Source organism: Squalius cephalus (assembly GCF_949319135.1).
Source record: "Squalius cephalus genome assembly, chromosome: 21".
Lineage (NCBI taxonomy): Eukaryota > Metazoa > Chordata > Actinopteri > Cypriniformes > Leuciscidae > Squalius > Squalius cephalus.
This window is the reverse complement of record NC_137142.1, coordinates 20,309,370-20,327,298: the sequence shown is the minus strand read 5'-3', so window position 1 is coordinate 20,327,298 and position 17,929 is coordinate 20,309,370. Positions and strand designations below refer to the sequence as shown.

Below are 17,929 nucleotides of genomic sequence, written 5' to 3'. Positions count from 1 at the left end.
TCACGACAGATGTTTTCTTTGTTTTAAATAGCTTGTCACTTACGTTGATAACTGCTTTATTTAATTACTAAAGCTAATATTTACTCTCATTTGATGCTTTTTTGTACCCTGAGTGAGTTTGTGTGTGTTTGAAAGAGGTGATTGTGTCAGTAATGATGCAGCCATTATAAGATCATTTCTGCTATGACTACTGTGGTTAGAAGAAGAGATGCTGAGAGAATATTCCTGTCAGCTCCGCTCTGTGTCACTTCCTCAGACACAGCGCCCTCATCATCAGCAGGATATAGCTGGGCTATTACTGAGAAATAACTCAAATGATCATGTTATGTTTACTAGAGACAGACAGGGAACCTCTCTCAGACATGCAGTGGGAATGATGATACAACCATACAAATACAACAATAAGCTGTCATGCATTACAGTTATCTTACCACAATAAATTCCTGTAAACATGGTAAATCTTTTTCACTTTCTATTCAGAATACTGAAAATAAGTATCATGTTTTTCACCAAAATTTTGATCAGCACAACTCAACTCAAGAATGATTTCTGAAGGATCATGTGACTCTGAAGAAGACTGGGGTAATGATGCTGAAAATTCAGCTTTCTTGTCACCACAAGAATAAATTACATTTTAAAATATATTAAAATGGTAAACCCTTTATTTTAAATTGTATTAATATTTCACAACATTACTGATTTTACTGTATTTTTATTAAATAAATGGTGGGCTTGGTGAGCATAAGAGGTTTCTTTTTAAAAAAACTAATTTTTTAATAGTAGTGTATTCCTTTCATAAACAGCAATAGAATATAACCCAATGTTCAGTAAATAATTTCATTTTTTAATAACAATAATCACAAACACAGTTCTTCTGCCAAGTAATATTGTCCATTAAATTACCCATAGGCTGATTATGGTTGCCAAGCAACATGGCAACATGATGCATTAATATATAATTGAACTGATGTGTGTGACAACAGGTGTCTGTAAATCAGCCGGGTTTTTTTTTTTCAGCCTCATCCAATCAGATACAATCACAAGAACAAGAAGGATATTGTTTTGAGTAAAGATAAATCATAACAGGTTGGAGTAGCTCAGGTTATATCAAGGTTATATCTTAAATGAGTCAGTAACACCAGCTGTTTGCTATGCAAATTGCTGTAAAGTGGTAATTCTTTTTTGAATTTGTAGAGTGTGTTTTTGCAGTTCTACCTGTTTTGTGTTGAGTGAGTGGTATAATGTGTGTTTGAACAGATCAACATTGTCTTTACAAACCTGTATGATTTTCTTGAAACATCATCTTTTATGTTCCACAGGAGGAAGAATTTTCTTTTTCTTTTTGGTCGATACAATGGTAGTCAGTGATAGGGCTGTCAAACGATTAATCACGATTAATCGCATCCAAAATAAAAGTTTGTGTTTACATAATTTATGTCTGTGTACGGAGTATAATTATTTTCTATATATAAATACACACACATGCATATATATATTTAAGAAAATGTGTAATTTATATATACAATATTTATATATAATATAAATATATATACACAGTATATACATGCAAATATTTCTTAAATATATACATGCATGTGTGTGTATTTATATATAGAAAATAATTATACACCGTACACACACATGTATTATGTAAAAACAAACTTTTATTTTGGATGCGATTAATCGCGATTAATCGTTTGACAGCCCTAGTCAGTGATCACCAAAACTTTTACCAACATTCATAAAATATGTTATTTTTTGTGTTTCACGGAAGACGGAAGGTTTGGGACAATATGAGGGCGAGTAAATATTTTTTGGGTGAACCATTAATTATGATCTTTCAGAGCAGTATATCCTCACTGCATTTCTGTAAATCAAAAAGGCTAATATAGGTGAGTAGTCAAGATCACTTTTGGGTAGAAGAGTTGAGACATGCTAGTACTTAAAGTCTCTGTGGGCAGGATTTTATCACCCATTTTCACCACTTGTGGTCTGACTGTTGAGAAATGTTGATTCTCAGCATTGATGAAGTCCAGACGCTCTAGGTTTTAAAAGCATCATGAAGAGAGCTGCAAAGTTGGGGGTAAAGCTGTAGTCAATATTTTTATTTTTTTATTTTTTTGTGGACGGTAATGACAGCCCTTGTAAGCTAATGATAAAGTGTGGCTCCCATGACTGCAGACCTTCTGGAGCTAGCAAAATTACACTGTCTGACACCCTCCGTTGCTTTTTGAGTGAGCGTCACCATTCTTTTGTGTATAAATTTTGACTCGCCATTGTTCTTTTGTGTGTGTGAGAGACAAGACACCTGATTTTTAGTCCACATCATTTCTAGCTGTGTGTGTTGGCCCTTTGAGCATTTCTGTTTCTCTTCCATCCCAATCTTAACTCCAGAATCGCTTCTCACACATCCCAAAAGTGCAGCTGCCTTTGATTTGGATGTTTTCTTGTTTTTTTGTGTTCATGAGTATGTGTGGTTGTTTGCACATATGTGTGGATGTTTACACCCTTCCCAGAGACCGAGATCTGGGAGGCTTTGGTCCCGGCTGTGTCTTGTCTATCATTACCGTGATAAAAGACCTGCAGTTGGGGGCCTCTTAAGAGCTTCCCTCTTTTTAGAAGTGCCAGGACCATTTCAGCTAAATTGTGGGCTGCCAAAAATGCCTGATGGGTATTCGTGTCTGCTCTTCAAACTATGTTTGAGAGCAACCTTTGTAAAGTTAGTGTCCAACCCAATGGAGGGCCAACGATTTTGTGTTTGGCAAACTGCTCATCCAAAAATAACAAAAAAAAAGAAAAAAAAGCATTATCTTATTTTGTTTTATCATCATCTATTTTATAAATGGATAGATGGACAGACTGATAGAAAGACAAACCGAAAGACAAATAAATAAACATTGTTCAGTCTGTATCTCTGTCTCACTGTCTGTTTCACACTGACTTTCACACAGGCTTTGTCACCCAAAAGATCCTACATTCATACACACACACACACACACACACACACACACGTGAAGAACTCTCGTACACATTCTCACTCGACTTCTCTTGTTGTTTCGACAAAATGTCATGCTTTTTTTCTCTCTGTGTGTGACAGGGAATGACAGGCTATGTTTTTGACTGGTGATTTTCTGTAGCAATCGATGCCATATGGAGGTAGTGTGGAAAAAGAGAAACACAATTGCTTATCGACAGAGAAGTCAAAGTCTGAAAAAGACAAGCTGACAGCTGTCGGAGAAGAGAATGACACAAAGGGAGGAAAGGAGAAAAGGGACGAGAGAGAAAATAGAGATGCAGAGTTAGTCAGTGGCACAATACACATTCGTCTCTGGAAAAGGAGAGCAATATCTGGTAAAGTACTGAAATGATTGAATCTCTGTGTTAAAGTATGATTATTTTAGCTTTTTTTGTGATATGGAGAGTATAATGGTGAAAATGATATATTAACAGCATCTTCTAAGGTTGAAATTGCGAAAGAATGATTTTATGGTTTGTGACCCCGATCAATAGATAGATAGATAGAATATTTTATTTTACTTTATTTCTAAATAGATAGATACATAGATATGTGTCTCTTAATGTTTTCTCACCGTGAGCTTGGAGAAAGGACGTAGCTGTCACATAATGACACAAAGTTGCACTGACACTTTCTGCTAGGACCTTCTAGTGGCCTTCCAGCCACTGACCTATCTGATGTGCGTGTTGATAAATTAGATTTTGTTGTGTGTAACGCACACAATAACACTACACAGGGCTTCACCCATTTCAGCATGTGTTGTGAAGTAAAATCTCAAGACGCCGTGTCTTAAATAATATTGAGATATTAGGGGCTTTCTCACCGGAGGAACGTTTGGAATAGGAATAGTTCCTATTGGTGGAATTACCCGCTTTTTGGCATGTTCACACCAGGAACAAGGAAAGATTTTAATTATAGGAACAACTTTTGGGGGGGACTACATTAACTAAGAGTTGGGTCTAACCCAGCACAATAGGAACTACCAGTGACGTTGATTGGCCGAACGCATGCCATATGGTACCAGAAACACTGGTACCTGCCATTTTAAAAAGCATTGTGAACACACAGTTTATACTTACTCCACAAACATGGAACACAGTGGTGGATGGCATTTACCTGTCTGCGCGTTGTGTTTTTTTACTCAGCCTCGATTATATGTAGCACTGCAAGTTGTCGTTGGAGATTTTGTCTCTTTCAATCACATAACTTATGTTTACATTCCATCTAAATTATCACAAATATCACTTTCGGACAGCTTACATCTACTGGCGGTGCGAATGCAACCAAGAAAACGGACCTATGGGAAAATGTAGTTCTCGTGGGACCACCCTGGTGGCTAGTTCCGATAACAGCCCAGTGTGAAAGCGATATTATCTGAAATACCAGCACTAAATATGTAATTACTTGGAAATGTTTGTGATAACGCATTAGTGTATTCAATTTTTCTTGCATAACAGTATCTATGTTTACAATTATTCAACAAAACTGGTCAAGCCCAGTTTGTTTGCTCTCTTTCTTTCTCTTTTATTTTCCCTCTTTTCTGCCCTTTCTATTTTGAACTGACCTGTATAGTGTTCCTCCCTCTTTGTATGTGAAAACACCCTCCCAAATCCAATTTTCAGTTTGCTCTTCCCTCACCTCTTTCACATCTGCAGTCTGCGGACAAGTCCAGACCCCTGTACCTCTCACACACGCTTGCTCCATCAAACACAGAGGTGCACGAAGACGGTTGACCCGCATGTCAGCCTTCAGAGCACTTATGATGTCCTTCAGCATCAGGATATGAATGAGAACTAAACAATGCTCTTGCACTGCAGAAAGCTAAGCTATGCCATCAGAAATATTTTAGCACATCATTACAATGCCAAATGATGATAGTTGTACGTGCGTGATAATTAAACTCATGCTGTTTCTTCAACCATGAGAGCCTCTGCAGTTTAATGGCCGAACTTCCCCCTGGTACGGCCAAAGGGAGTTGTCATCTCGCTCAGAGTCTTTTTTGTTTGTTTGTAATTAGGGATGTCCCGATACCACTTTTTCACTTCCGATACCGATACCGATACCGCAGCTTTGGCTATTTGCCGATACCGATATCAATCCGATATTTTTATTTTATTCTTGAACTAATACTACTACTAATACAATATATGGAAGCACTTTGCTCAATTAACCACATAAAAACATCTCACTCAAATGGAGAAAAAAACTTCTCCAGAGTCCAGTGTATAGTCCACAACAACAGCTGATAATGAAAGACTGCCACCCTTTATTCAAGATATGAGACATGTTTGGTAATTGTACCTGAATGAATTTAAAATTAATTTGCTATATTTCATATCAATATATTTGTTTCCTTAAAATTTTAATTAACTTTAACGTTATTCTCATCTGAATTATAAATAATTTATTTCTGTATAAAATAATACTACCATTAAAATCACATTTGATTTTCTTTTCAATGTAGAATGTGTAACTTCAAAATAAACAGATTAGTGCTCTGTTTTAGGACAAGAAATGAAAATCTATGCAATATGATGAATGTCCAAAAGATGAGATGATTTTTGCTTTTAAACAGCGTGTGTGTGTGTGTGTGTGTGTGTGTGTGTGTGATTTTGGTTGGGTGACAGTTGTAGGTTACAGTTTGACAAGAGTTTACAGTTTGACAAAAGCACAATGTTATGTTTTACACAAATATAAGTAGGCTAAACACTTTTTGCAGGTTTAATGATGTCCTGTATGAACAAAATTACGGAGTATGTTTTTATGTTTCCACTGTTTGATCGCGACGGTGCCTCTCTCTCTCTGACACACATACACATTCCAGCATTGCAATCTTGACATCGCAGCCTGTTCATTTTGCTGCGTTCAAACCAAACGCGAACAGAGCGTCAAATTTGCGTCTATCGCGTCTAGTTCGATGCTTGAACAGTTTGAATCCATTCGCGCGTCCAAAGCGAATAGGACGCGCCGCGCGAGAGTTTGAAGCGAAATAGACGCGCGTTCAGAGCTAAGGCGGGGCTACAGATTAGGTGTCCCTAAAGTACCCGCATATGTCTATGCACGTATCTAACAGTAGTTCCGCATAACATTAATTAATGTGCACGCGAGTTTTATTTATTTTTATACCGTGTATTCTCTGTGTAAATCCATGCACCGAACCGTGACGCACGGACGTTCAATATACGAATAGACAACATGTAGCGTTCCACCCTATAGGTATCGGATTAGGTATCGGATTTTTTTTTTTTCTCCCCTCCGATATCCGATCTAGCGTTCTGGGCCAGTATCGGCACGATACCGATGCCGTGGATCGGATCGGGACATCCCTATTTGTAATTGCCTTTGTTGTCATTTGTGATTATGCCTGTCAATGAAAGAGCAACTCTGGGATGCATATTTAGGCTTGACGGTGCAGACTAGGGAAGAATAGTAAATGAAAACAAATGTTGCGCATTAACCTTGTATTGAATTGGGGGAAGGGGGAAACGAAGGACATTTACTATCTGAACACGTGCTTTTAAGTTATAGCACATTATCAACCCACTATAATTAAGGTTAGTCAGAAAAATGCCATTTCACAGTTGACAAACCTAAAAAAATTTGTCAGCTTGGAAAAGTGTTGTGTGCTACAAATCACCGAAAGTGCAGACCAACAACTTTCCCATTTTGCCCCGCGGCGCAGGTGTCTACAGACCTCATTTTCACTTGGTAGTCAATAGCCTGTGTAGCGTTTAATGCTTGAAAGGTTAACAGCATTGTCGTGTTGAAGGTGTCAGGTCCTGGCTGCGGAGCCGTGAAACACGCTGGCCCCCTGGATGAGTGCTGTGCTGTGGTGCTGGGAGGGATCTGTCACTGGGAAAATGTCAGGGGATAATGAGTGATCACTGGGTGTTTCAATGGAAGGTCAAGCTCCCCACCTTCATCTTTCGTCTGTTTGGACTCCTCGGGAAGGAGAAGAGCAAATGCTGTATTACTAGAGTACACCTGAAATGTCAGGGACCAAGGCTTTCTCCACACGCACCGACTGTCTCGCCATTACCCCTGAGGCCAAACTCATTTGCTGTGACAGATACACGCTTGTGAATACAGACTTGTGCAAACCGTACACATGTTCTTACAGCTCTCTCTTTGTTTTTGTAGATGGCAGCGATTACAGCGAAGTTCTCCCGGACTCGTTTCCGTCTGCGCCGGCCGAACCATTGCCGGAATTCCAGAGCGAGCCAGAGGACGCCTTCATAGTGAAAAACAGACCTGTCAAACTTTCCTGCAAGGCTGCTCCAGCCACTCAAATATACTTCAAATGCAACGGAGAATGGGTGAACCAGAATGACCATGTGACCAAGGAGAGTCTGGACCCTATTACAGGTAAAGTTTGCCATATTGACCAAAAGATGTGGACACTTGAACACAAGACTTATGTGTGTTGTTGAACATTTCATTTTACTACTATGGACATTAATATGGAGTTAGACATTTCGGTTCATCCCACAAGTGTTTAGTGTGGTTCAGGTCTTGACCTACTGAAGTTTCTGTGTACTGTAGAATAGGAAAACCCCCTTTCCAGGCTGATTCCAGAAAGTTGGCAGTACAGAATAGAGTGCAACAGTCGAGTTCCGGAAATAGAAATTCTATTCATTTTCTCCACAGAGGAAACGTAATGTTGTGATTTGTCTTTACCGACAGTACTGGAATAGCCAAAGTCATTTATTTAGAAGCGGTTGTCAACATACTGTGTACTTTATAGTCTACTTGCATGTCAGTGAACACGGCTATGGCCATAAGATCTGTGAGGGAAGCCTGAATCATAAAATGATCAAAACTGTTTCACCCTGTCTGCCCCGATCAAGCTTATTTTTCTTTAGTACTTATAATCTTCCTAATAACTATATTTACATTAGCTTTACATTATTGTAAATATGTTTTATACATTTTTATGATTTTATTTTCATGATTTTTTAAAACATTTTAAAAAAAGGTTTATTTTATAAATGTTTATTCATTTTGTATTGATGTTATATTATGATTTTATAATAATATATTTTATTATTTATAGTTTTTATTATATATATAATTTTTTATAATTATATATCTTTTATTATATCTGCCAAATGCATCAACGTAAATGCAACTATTATTTTTAAATAAAAAGCACAGTGTGGGAGCTTGCAATTTCACTCAGTAACACGTATGTTTGAAACTTGATTGATATATTCTTTTCTTTTTCCCTGTCTTAGGTCTGGTAGTGAGAGAAGTAGACATCTCTGTCTCCCGGACGCAGGTAGAGGAGTTGTTTGGGCTGGAGGATTATTGGTGCCAGTGTGTTGCCTGGAGCTCGGCAGGCACCACAAAGAGCCGGCGGGCTTACGTCCGCATCGCCTGTGAGTTTGTGTTCAGCAGCTTATGTGATCTGTTGCTGTGACATGCCTTTTTAGAAGACAGCTCCTGAAAAGAAACCAAGAATTTTGACTATAGAACGCTCACTATTTTTGCTATTGCTACTTAAATCCAGAACACATATGAATAATGCTTAGCTTATAATTGAAACAAATGGAAACACTTTTTTGTTGTTCGTTTTGCTTTAAAAAATAATTTCTGTGTTTATCAGACCTAAGGAAGAACTTTGAGCAGGAGCCTCTTGGCAGGGAGGTGCGTCTGGAGCAAGAAGTCTTGTTGCAGTGCCGTCCACCAGAGGGCATCCCGCCTGCTGAGGTGCCATCTCGCCTTCCCATCCTTTCTGTTATTGTCTCAACCTCCATCTGGAGTTTTTTTTCAGTTTGTTCAATGCAAAGTAACAAACAAACAAACAATGATTGATTGCTTGATGTTTACACTTTTCAGGCTTTGATAAAACTTTCAACCACACAGGATATTTGACACTGTTCAGTTTCAGTAAATTACACCTCTTTTGTATTCAGAGTGCATGGTGCTTTTTAATTTTCTATTCAAATAATTTTAAGTGCAGTTTTTGGTCCAGAAACACATCACTCTTCTACAAACTGAATGGATTCATTTTTTATAATGTCACAGGTGGACTGGCTGAAGAACGAAGAGCTCATTGACCCGGCGCTGGATTCTAACTTTCTAATTACCATCGACCATGACCTAATCATCAAGCAGGCTCGACTCTCTGACACGGCTAACTACACCTGCGTGGCTCGCAATGTGGTCGCTAAGCGACGCAGCAGCACTGCCACACTCATCGTCTACGGTAACCACTTGACCAATCAGAATCCCTGCAGCCATCTGAATCACTGAAAGAATCTATCAAGGGGAAGTACTATAATCACCCCTAGAATCACCCTCTGAAATACTTGATCCTTATTGGTCAGTTCCAGCATTCTACAGTCTATAATAATCGATAACTGTAAATTTGACCAGTGACCTACACTCTGCTACTTTGATGTATTTTGTATTACTCTCTATTGTGTTATTTTTCTTCTCACATAATCAAAAAGTTCAAATATATACACTACCATTTAAAAGTTTGGGATCTGTAAGATAAAAGAAATGTATATTTTTATTCAGCAAGGATGCATTAAATTGATCAAAACAAAGTGACAGTAAAGACATACAAAATATTTTAAATAAATGCTTTTTTTGTGAAAAGAATCCTGAAAAAATGTTTCACGCTTGCCTCAAAAATATTAAGAAGCAACATTGATAATATTCAGCATATTAGAATGATTTCTGAGGGATCATGTGACACTGAAGACTTGAGTAATGACTACTAAAAATTCAGCTTTGGCATCACAGGAATAAATTACATTTTAAAATATATTCAAATAGAAAACATCAATTAAATAATAATAATATTTCACAATATTACAGTTTTTACTGTATTTTTGATCAAATAAATGCATCGTTGGGTGAACATAAGAGACTCTTTTTCAAAAACATTAAAACAATCTTACCAACCCCAAGCTTTTGAAACACTAGTGTCCATAACAATATTTCAGCACAAAATCAATATTTCATGTTTATTTATTTGGTAAATAAATGTGTGTACTACACAGGACAAAATACATTCATCTGGTCATTGTTGCAAAACAAACTCCTTCAGGATGTTTCAAGACCCTCTCTGCTTCAAATTGGGGTCCTGGTCGTTTATGTAATGATAATGTCTGACTGACTGTACATTATCCCTCAGATAATATGATATAATATGCAACTCTCTTGTACATCTTATCCTGCTGTATGGCTCAAAGTGGTTCCTTTTGCATTGCTGCTTGTTTTTCTTCTTCTTTTATAGTCCAGTTACTGTAGCTAAAAGGCTCCATTCTCCTCTGATCAAACTGCATGTCTCATAATATGTATATGTGTATCTGGTTTTCCTTCCTTAGTGAGTGGGGGTTGGTCATCCTGGACAGAGTGGTCAGAGTGCAATGCTCAGTGTGGGCGGGGCTGGCAGCGACGGACACGCAGCTGCACCAATCCAGCACCGCTCAATGGAGGAGCCTTCTGTGATGGCCCACCATTCCAAAGAGTCACCTGCACCACCCTCTGTCCAGGTGAAGACTAACATCTATCACAACTTCACCTGACACACTTGTATTACCCCCCACTAACAGATTCACACATGTTCCACTGCGTAATCGCTGGTTTTGTATTTTCCTAGTGGATGGAGGCTGGACGGAGTGGGCCAAGTGGTCCGCGTGTGGGACGGAGTGCACACACTGGCGCAGTCGTGAATGTCAAGCACCCCCACCGCGTAACGGAGGACGTCACTGCAGCGGCAGCATGATGGAGAGCAAGAACTGCACAGAGGGACTGTGTGCCCGCAGTAAGTCACATGACCCAGCATCATCAGTGACCAAAATTACAACTTTTTTGGAATGTGACTACCAATCTAATGAGTATGTAACAGATATGAAATTGGTCCTCACCTAGGTTATTATAGCTACCTAAAATTAAAACCTTAAATAAAAACATTTGTTAAATAAAATAAAATAAAATATAAAAAACGTAAACTTATTTCATTTCAGATAGTTGCTATGGCAACATTTTCCCTTTTTATTTAGTTTAACTTGATGTACTAAAATAACTAAAACTGAAAAAAATTAAAATAAATAAACTTGTGTAAATTACTAACTAATTACTAACTGTAATTAATAAGTGTAAATTACTAACACTATTAAATTACTAAAACTTTAAATAAAATTAAAATGAAAACAGAAAAAAAAAAAAAAAAAAAAAATATATATATATATATATATATATATATATATATACGTACAGTGAGGAAAATAAGTATTTGAACACCCTGCTATTTTGCAAGTTCTCCCACTTGGAAATCATGGAGGGGTCTGAAATTGTCATCGTAGGTGCATGTCCACTGTGAGAGACATAATCTAAAAAAAAAATCCAGAAATCACAATATATGATTTTTTAGCTATTTATTTGTATGATACAGCTGCAAATAAGTATTTGAACACCTGTCTATCAGCTAGAATTCTGACCCTCAAAGACCTGTTAGTCTGCCTTTAAAATGTCCACCTCCACTCCATTTATTATCCTAAATTAGATGCACCTGTTTGAGGTCGTTAGCTGCATAAAGACTCCTGTCCACCCCATACAATCAGTAAGAATCCAACTACTAACATGGCCAAGACCAAAGAGCTGTCCAAAGACACTAGAGACAAAATTTTACACCTCCACAAGGCTGGAAAGGGCTACGGGGAAATTGCCAAGCAGCTTGGCGAAAAAAGGTCCACTGTTGGAGCAATCATTAGAAAATGGAAGAAGCTAAACATGACTGTCAGTCTCCCTCGGACTGGGGCTCCATGCAAGATCTCACCTCGTGGGGTCTCAATGATCCTAAGAAAGGTGAGAAATCAGCCCAGAACTACACGGGAGGAGCTGGTCAATGACTTGAAAAGAGCTGGGACCACCGTTTCCAAGGTTACTGTTGGTAATACACTAAGACGTCATGGTTTGAAATCATGCATGGCACGGAAGGTTCCCCTGCTTAAACCAGCACATGTCAAGGCCCGTCTTAAGTTTGCCAATGACCATTTGGATGATCCAGAGGAGTCATGGGAGAAAGTCATGTGGTCAGATGAGACCAAAATAGAACTTTTTGGTCATAATTCCACTAAACGTGTTTGGAGGAAGAAGAATGATGAGTACCATCCCAAGAACACCATCCCTACTGTGAAGCATGGGGGTGCTAGCATCATGCTTTGGGGGTGTTTTTCTGCACATGGGACAGGGCGACTGCACTGTATTAAGGAGAGGATGACCGGGGCCATGTATTGCGAGATTTTGGGGAACAACCTCCTTCCCTCAGTTAGAGCATTGAAGATGGGTCGAGGCTGGGTCTTCCAACATGACAATGACCCGAAGCACACAGCCAGGATAACCAAGGAGTGGCTCTGTAAGAAGCATATCAAGGTTCTGGCGTGGCCTAGCCAGTCTCCAGACCTAAACCCAATAGAGAATCTTTGGAGGGAGCTCAAACTCCGTGTTTCTCAGTGACAGCCCAGAAACCTGACTGATCTAGAGAAGATCTGTGTGGAGGAGTGGGCCAAAATCCCTCCTGCAGTGTGTGCAAACCTGGTGAAAAACTACAGGAAACGTTTGACCTCTGTAATTGCAAACCAAGGCTACTGTACCAAATATTAACATTGATTTTCTCAGGTGTTCTAATACTTATTTGCAGCTGTATCATACAAATAAATAGTTAAAAAATCATACATTGTGATTTCTGGATTTTTTTTTTTAGATTATGTCTCTCACAGTGGACATGCACCTACGATGGCAATTTCAGACCCCTCCATGATTTCTAAGTGGGAGAACTTGCAAAATAGCAGGGTGTTCAAATACTTATTTTCCTCACTGTATATATATATAATGGTATTTAAATGGTACTAAAATAATAGGGTCCTGAGGTCCTCACATCCTCAGAAATGAGTTGGCACAGGGCTCCTAGCGAGCACAGATGGACAGGAGGGTAAACGGTGAGGTTTGGGCAGTCAGACAAAATGTACTTTAATACTAGCAAGTGAAGAAACACATCAGTCATGTGACGGTGAGCCAGATTCATCTTGACAGTGGGTGCTCATCCCAGGGCTGGTTTTGGAAGAGCACAGCTGACAGCAGTGAATACTCTTAGGAGAACATCAATAGTTTGCTCACACACTCACATATGCACACACTGCTCAGCCAGAACACAGTGCAGACTGGAAGTTTTAGTGCGGCCTGTCTGGGCTTAAAGTTGGAGCACAATCCAGATTCCAGCTTTAATAATGCAGCATAGACACAGACACACACACACACATTCATATCTATATATATATATATATATATATATATATATATATATATATATATATATATATATATATATATATATATATATATATATATATAATATAATCTCCTCACAAATGATTCCTCTCATTCTACAAATGAGTGCCTACCATCCCTCGAGAGCTATTTATAAGATATTTACTTTTTCTCTGCCTGCCATAAACCTCTCATTTCAATATTTATGGTTTGATGTTTCATTTGCTTGTATTTGCATTTATTGATTATTTGTTCCACTTTCATTTGCAGTCATCTCTGATTTATGCTCATAACTTTGCTCATCCATCCTTATGTTCATTATTTTCTTTTTTCTTTGTTTTTGCCTTTTTCCTAACAGATAAAAAGGTTTCTATTGAACATTCAAGCCATCGTAAGTTTTCATTTTAATAACAGTGTTTTTTTTATTTGACATTTTTTTGCATCCACTTTTCACCCTCTCAGTCTGTGTGCCTGGCTACTTATGTGAAAGCAATGAAAAAGCAACTGGAAATACTAATCTAAAAAAGATGCAATATACTTTATGTATGATGTGTGCGTGTTTGTGTGTGTACTGTTTCACTCTGTCATTTCTTTCCTGTTCATCTCTAGATACGCAGCACACTTGTCTTGCATGATAAAACAGAGCCATGTGAAATGAAGTGAAAATATGTGAATTGAGATGATGAAATAGTGGACAGCACCTCACAGTCTATGTTTAAATGATCTACAGACACTTTTTACAGCTTTATTTTATTATTATTATTATTATTATTGGTGATTGACTGACTGACTGACTGACTGATTGATTGATTGATTGATTGATTGATTGATTGAATAAACAGTCCATTTTAAAATTATCTACAGGCATTGTGCAGCTTTGGGAGTTGTTTTTTATGATTAATTATTTTCTTATCTTTCTTACTAATTTTTATTTTATCAATTTTAATTGATTGTCAATTTAAATATAAAATAAATATAATTTTCACTAAAATTCACTAAAATTGTACATTGTTTAAGCTGTCACAATATTTTGGAACTGACATGGAGCACCTACTTCTGTTAACAGGCCAAGTGAACATAGTATTAGCCTGAGAGTTTTAAAATGACCAAATATTGTTTGATTTTATTGGCTTAGCTTCTATATAGATTTATAATTTTTCTTGATTACCATTTAAATATAATTTTCAGGTGTAAGATGTTGTTGTCCTGTTCAGTATAGTATGCAGAGTTATGCAATTTATAAACACGCACACAGGAAAATGTGCATATGCCTTCCAGGAAAATGATGTATAATACATACGCAGCCTTGGTTCAGAAATAGAGTGCTTTTTGAAGACATTGAAGTTAATGACTGTGCATCATACTGGCCCAGAGCGATCAATGGTATAGCTTACTGTTCAAGTGATGCTAATATTCTGAGACCAATGTGACATTCAGCACCAAAATATAACGCACCTAATTCGGCTTGGTTCCATTTGCTGTAATAAGTTAAGATGGCTGTCAGATTCACTTCCGTCCCTTCACTTGAGCCCTTTTACCCACTCTCAGTCTTCACACACATCTGCTCTCTTCCTCATTTTCTCTCCTCTTTGTCTCTTGAGTGCAGTACCTACAGTATGTGATCACCTCTATCTCTACTCTCCACCTAAAGCCTTTTTATAGTATACCAAGGTATGTTGAGACAGGGATCTGGAGTCAGGGAAGAGAGTCCCACAGTGGACTTAGATATGCAGCACCCCCAACTGTTCAGACAAGTTCAAACTTTTAGACCCTTTTTATTATCCTCAGACCACCCACAATCTGTTTACTGACCACATAAATAGCAAGCATCACCAGTTACAATCTGATGATTGGCCGGTGCTATGTAACTTCCTGGAATTTTTTTTTATAAAGTATTGCATATCCACCTTATTTTGCAACGCAGAAGTAAGCTGTTTTCTGTGAATGTGTGAGACTTCCAATACATTAGCCGCTTTAGACTTTAGTCAGGTTAGACACCGTATCGAATTTAAAGCGGATGAAATTGAGGCTGTGAGGGATAGACTTACAGTCCTTACAATGTCAAGCACTGCATAAAGGTCCTAGATCACATTATTTCTATTATAACTCACAACTTTTAAAAGTATTTTATTGAGTTTTTCTCTACTGAAAGTTTTTTTTCTTTTTCGGAAAGATGTTTCGTCAGCTGGACAATCAGTATGTTGTTAAACAACAGCACAATCCATTAAACACACTGTACTTCTATCCCTCACAGCAACATTTTTATTAAATGTCATTAAATAGTGCAACTTTCATTAAATATTGCACTACCCTGATTAAGGTCTATAGGTAAATAACTAGAAAAATAACAAAGTGGTTGAACTATTTGTGCTACAAACCAGTGTTTAATTTACGACTATTAAGAAATACCAGTTTGCAATATCAAGCTGCATAATAAGCTGCATAATAAGCTGTTTTGTACAGCTAAAAACATTCAAGTTACAAACAGTCGCACCCGCACTTAAGTTAAAAATAAGATGGCTAAACCTCTGTAAATGGTGCATAAAAACAAAACAAAAACTGCGATTGGTCTCTTTACATGCTGTTCAGTGGGCATCTCTTGAATGGAACAAGCTGCAAGACTTTATGCTGATAGTTTAAAGTCTGGGTACTAAGCTCTTCTCCTTTTTCCAACCTAATTATTTTCCTTAGTTCACATTTTTGTGTTGCATAATGTATTTATTTACATCAGTGACATGTTTGTATGTATGAGTAAATCTGTACCTGTATGTGTCTCAGCTCTTGGCTCCAGTGCTGGTGTAATGGTGTACGCTGGGCTGGTGGGGGCTTTGCTGCTGAGCGTGATCCTCGTGCTGTGTGTAGGCATCCTGGTCTATCGCCGGAGCTGCCGCCATTTCCACGGTGAAATCACAGATTCGTCATCGGCCCTTACTGCAGCCTTCCACCCTGGCAACTACAAACCGCCACGACAGGGTGAGACATCCGTGTTTCCTCACTTTCTCTTTCTCACTTTTTTTAATGTTTCATTCTCGCTCCTCTCAACCCCTTCAAGCCAACTATAAACTCTCTTTTTTTCCCGATATATGTTAAGTTTTAATCCTTTCTCCTGCTGTCACCTGCTCTCTCAAAAGTATTTTAATCTGCTATAACTTGTTTATATGGCTCCTCTTTTAAATCCTCTACCCTCTAATACTCTCATTTCTTAGGCAAATCCTCTCTTGCAACTTTGCAGCTAGCCAGAAACATTTCCTTCTCTCTTTTCGCTTCTCTACTTTGTTAGATAATCCACACCTACTGCATCCGACAGCCCCTCCTGACCTCACAGCCAGTGCCGGAACCTTCCGCGGGCCGCTTTTTGCACTGCAACAGGCCACCCTGGACTCTCAGCATAAGATCCCCATGACCACGTCTCCCCTGCTGGACCCACTTCCTAGCCTGAAGATTAAGGTGTACAACTCCTCTACCATGTCCTCCCTCGAGCTACCGCCAGGCCCGGGCTCTACTGACGGGGAGATCATGAGCCTGAAGACCGTGGGCTCTGGACCTAAAGACTACCGTGGGCATACACTGCCCAGAGAGCCCAGTCACAGTGCCAGCGCCACACTGGGCTCCCTGGGCGGCCGTCTCACCATCCCTAATACAGGTAATAGGCTTTAAAGGAGCCGTATTTTACACTTTTATAGGTTTTTATTTCAATAATGTCCACCTCTGTAAGCCCTCATTCTTCCCTCGGGTCATTTTGACCTGAAACTCATTGTTTAAAATAAAAATAAAATTGAGTGTTCATCAGAGGGGTCCAAGACCCTAGGACTTTTGTCGCACTTGAACCACAAATACAAAAAAAATGTTGTGGTTAAAATTTTAAAAAGTAACAAATGCTTTCCTCACGGGTCAATTTGACCCCCTTAGGAATGAATGGAATGCGAGGAATGCTTTAATACACAGAAAAACCTAAAAATGCTCAAAATTCTAACAAAAAATGCTAAAACTTTACCAAAAAATGATTTTATAATGTCTACATGTGTATCTGAATGCATACTGAAGGGAACTGACTTAAGGATCCAGCGGAACAGCTCATTTGCTCCAAATAGAGCTATAAGGCTATCTAGTGGCAAGAGTCATGAAATATCATGTTATATTAATATCATGTTATACTTTATTATTTTTTTTTTTTCACAAGAGGTCGGCAAAGATACCCAGTGTAAGATATTTTGAGCTGAATTAAAAGGGTTATGCATGAAATTGTGAGTTATTTTGAATTTAAGTTGAAAGAATGTGAGGAATGTGTTTAAATTACTATTTATTTATTGATCAAATCTAGTATGTAAAAAATAACCAAAAATCTCCCAAAAAATTGCATTCAAAATAGAAAAAAAAAATTATCAAAATGAAAAAAAATAAGCTTTCTGGACAAAAAACAAACAAACAAAAAAAAGTATAATTTTAGGGCTTCGGGTCATTTGGGAAAGATGTATTACAAAGTGCGAGGGAAGGATGAGGGTTAGTCAAGTCCTCTTATGTTAGATACATTTGTTAGTTTATTGTACCAAAAAAAAATAGTTTTGCATGCCCACACCTGATCCAAGTAAAACAAAATCAGAGTTATATACTGTATATATAATTAATTTT

General features: G+C 38.1%; 1 protein-coding gene across 3 annotated transcripts in view; it reads left to right on the top strand.

Moving 5' to 3' along the window:
• unc5b (unc-5 netrin receptor B) overlaps window positions 1-17,929 on the top strand; it is a 59,552-nt gene that overhangs the window by 35,337 nt on the left and 6,286 nt on the right. The window contains exons 2-10 of one of the 3 annotated variants that reach the window (XM_079856079.1): window positions 7,157-7,381; window positions 8,251-8,394; window positions 8,622-8,725; window positions 9,044-9,224; window positions 10,357-10,524; window positions 10,632-10,796; window positions 13,659-13,691; window positions 16,079-16,273; window positions 16,581-16,943. In XM_079856079.1, the coding sequence (XP_079712205.1) occupies window positions 7,157-7,381; window positions 8,251-8,394; window positions 8,622-8,725; window positions 9,044-9,224; window positions 10,357-10,524; window positions 10,632-10,796; window positions 13,659-13,691; window positions 16,079-16,273; window positions 16,581-16,943 (1,578 nt within the window). The remainder of the gene's footprint in view (window positions 1-7,156; window positions 7,382-8,250; window positions 8,395-8,621; window positions 8,726-9,043; window positions 9,225-10,356; window positions 10,525-10,631; window positions 10,797-13,658; window positions 13,692-16,078; window positions 16,274-16,580; window positions 16,944-17,929) is intronic. The other 2 variants (XM_079856080.1, XM_079856081.1) reach the window with 2 other exon arrangements.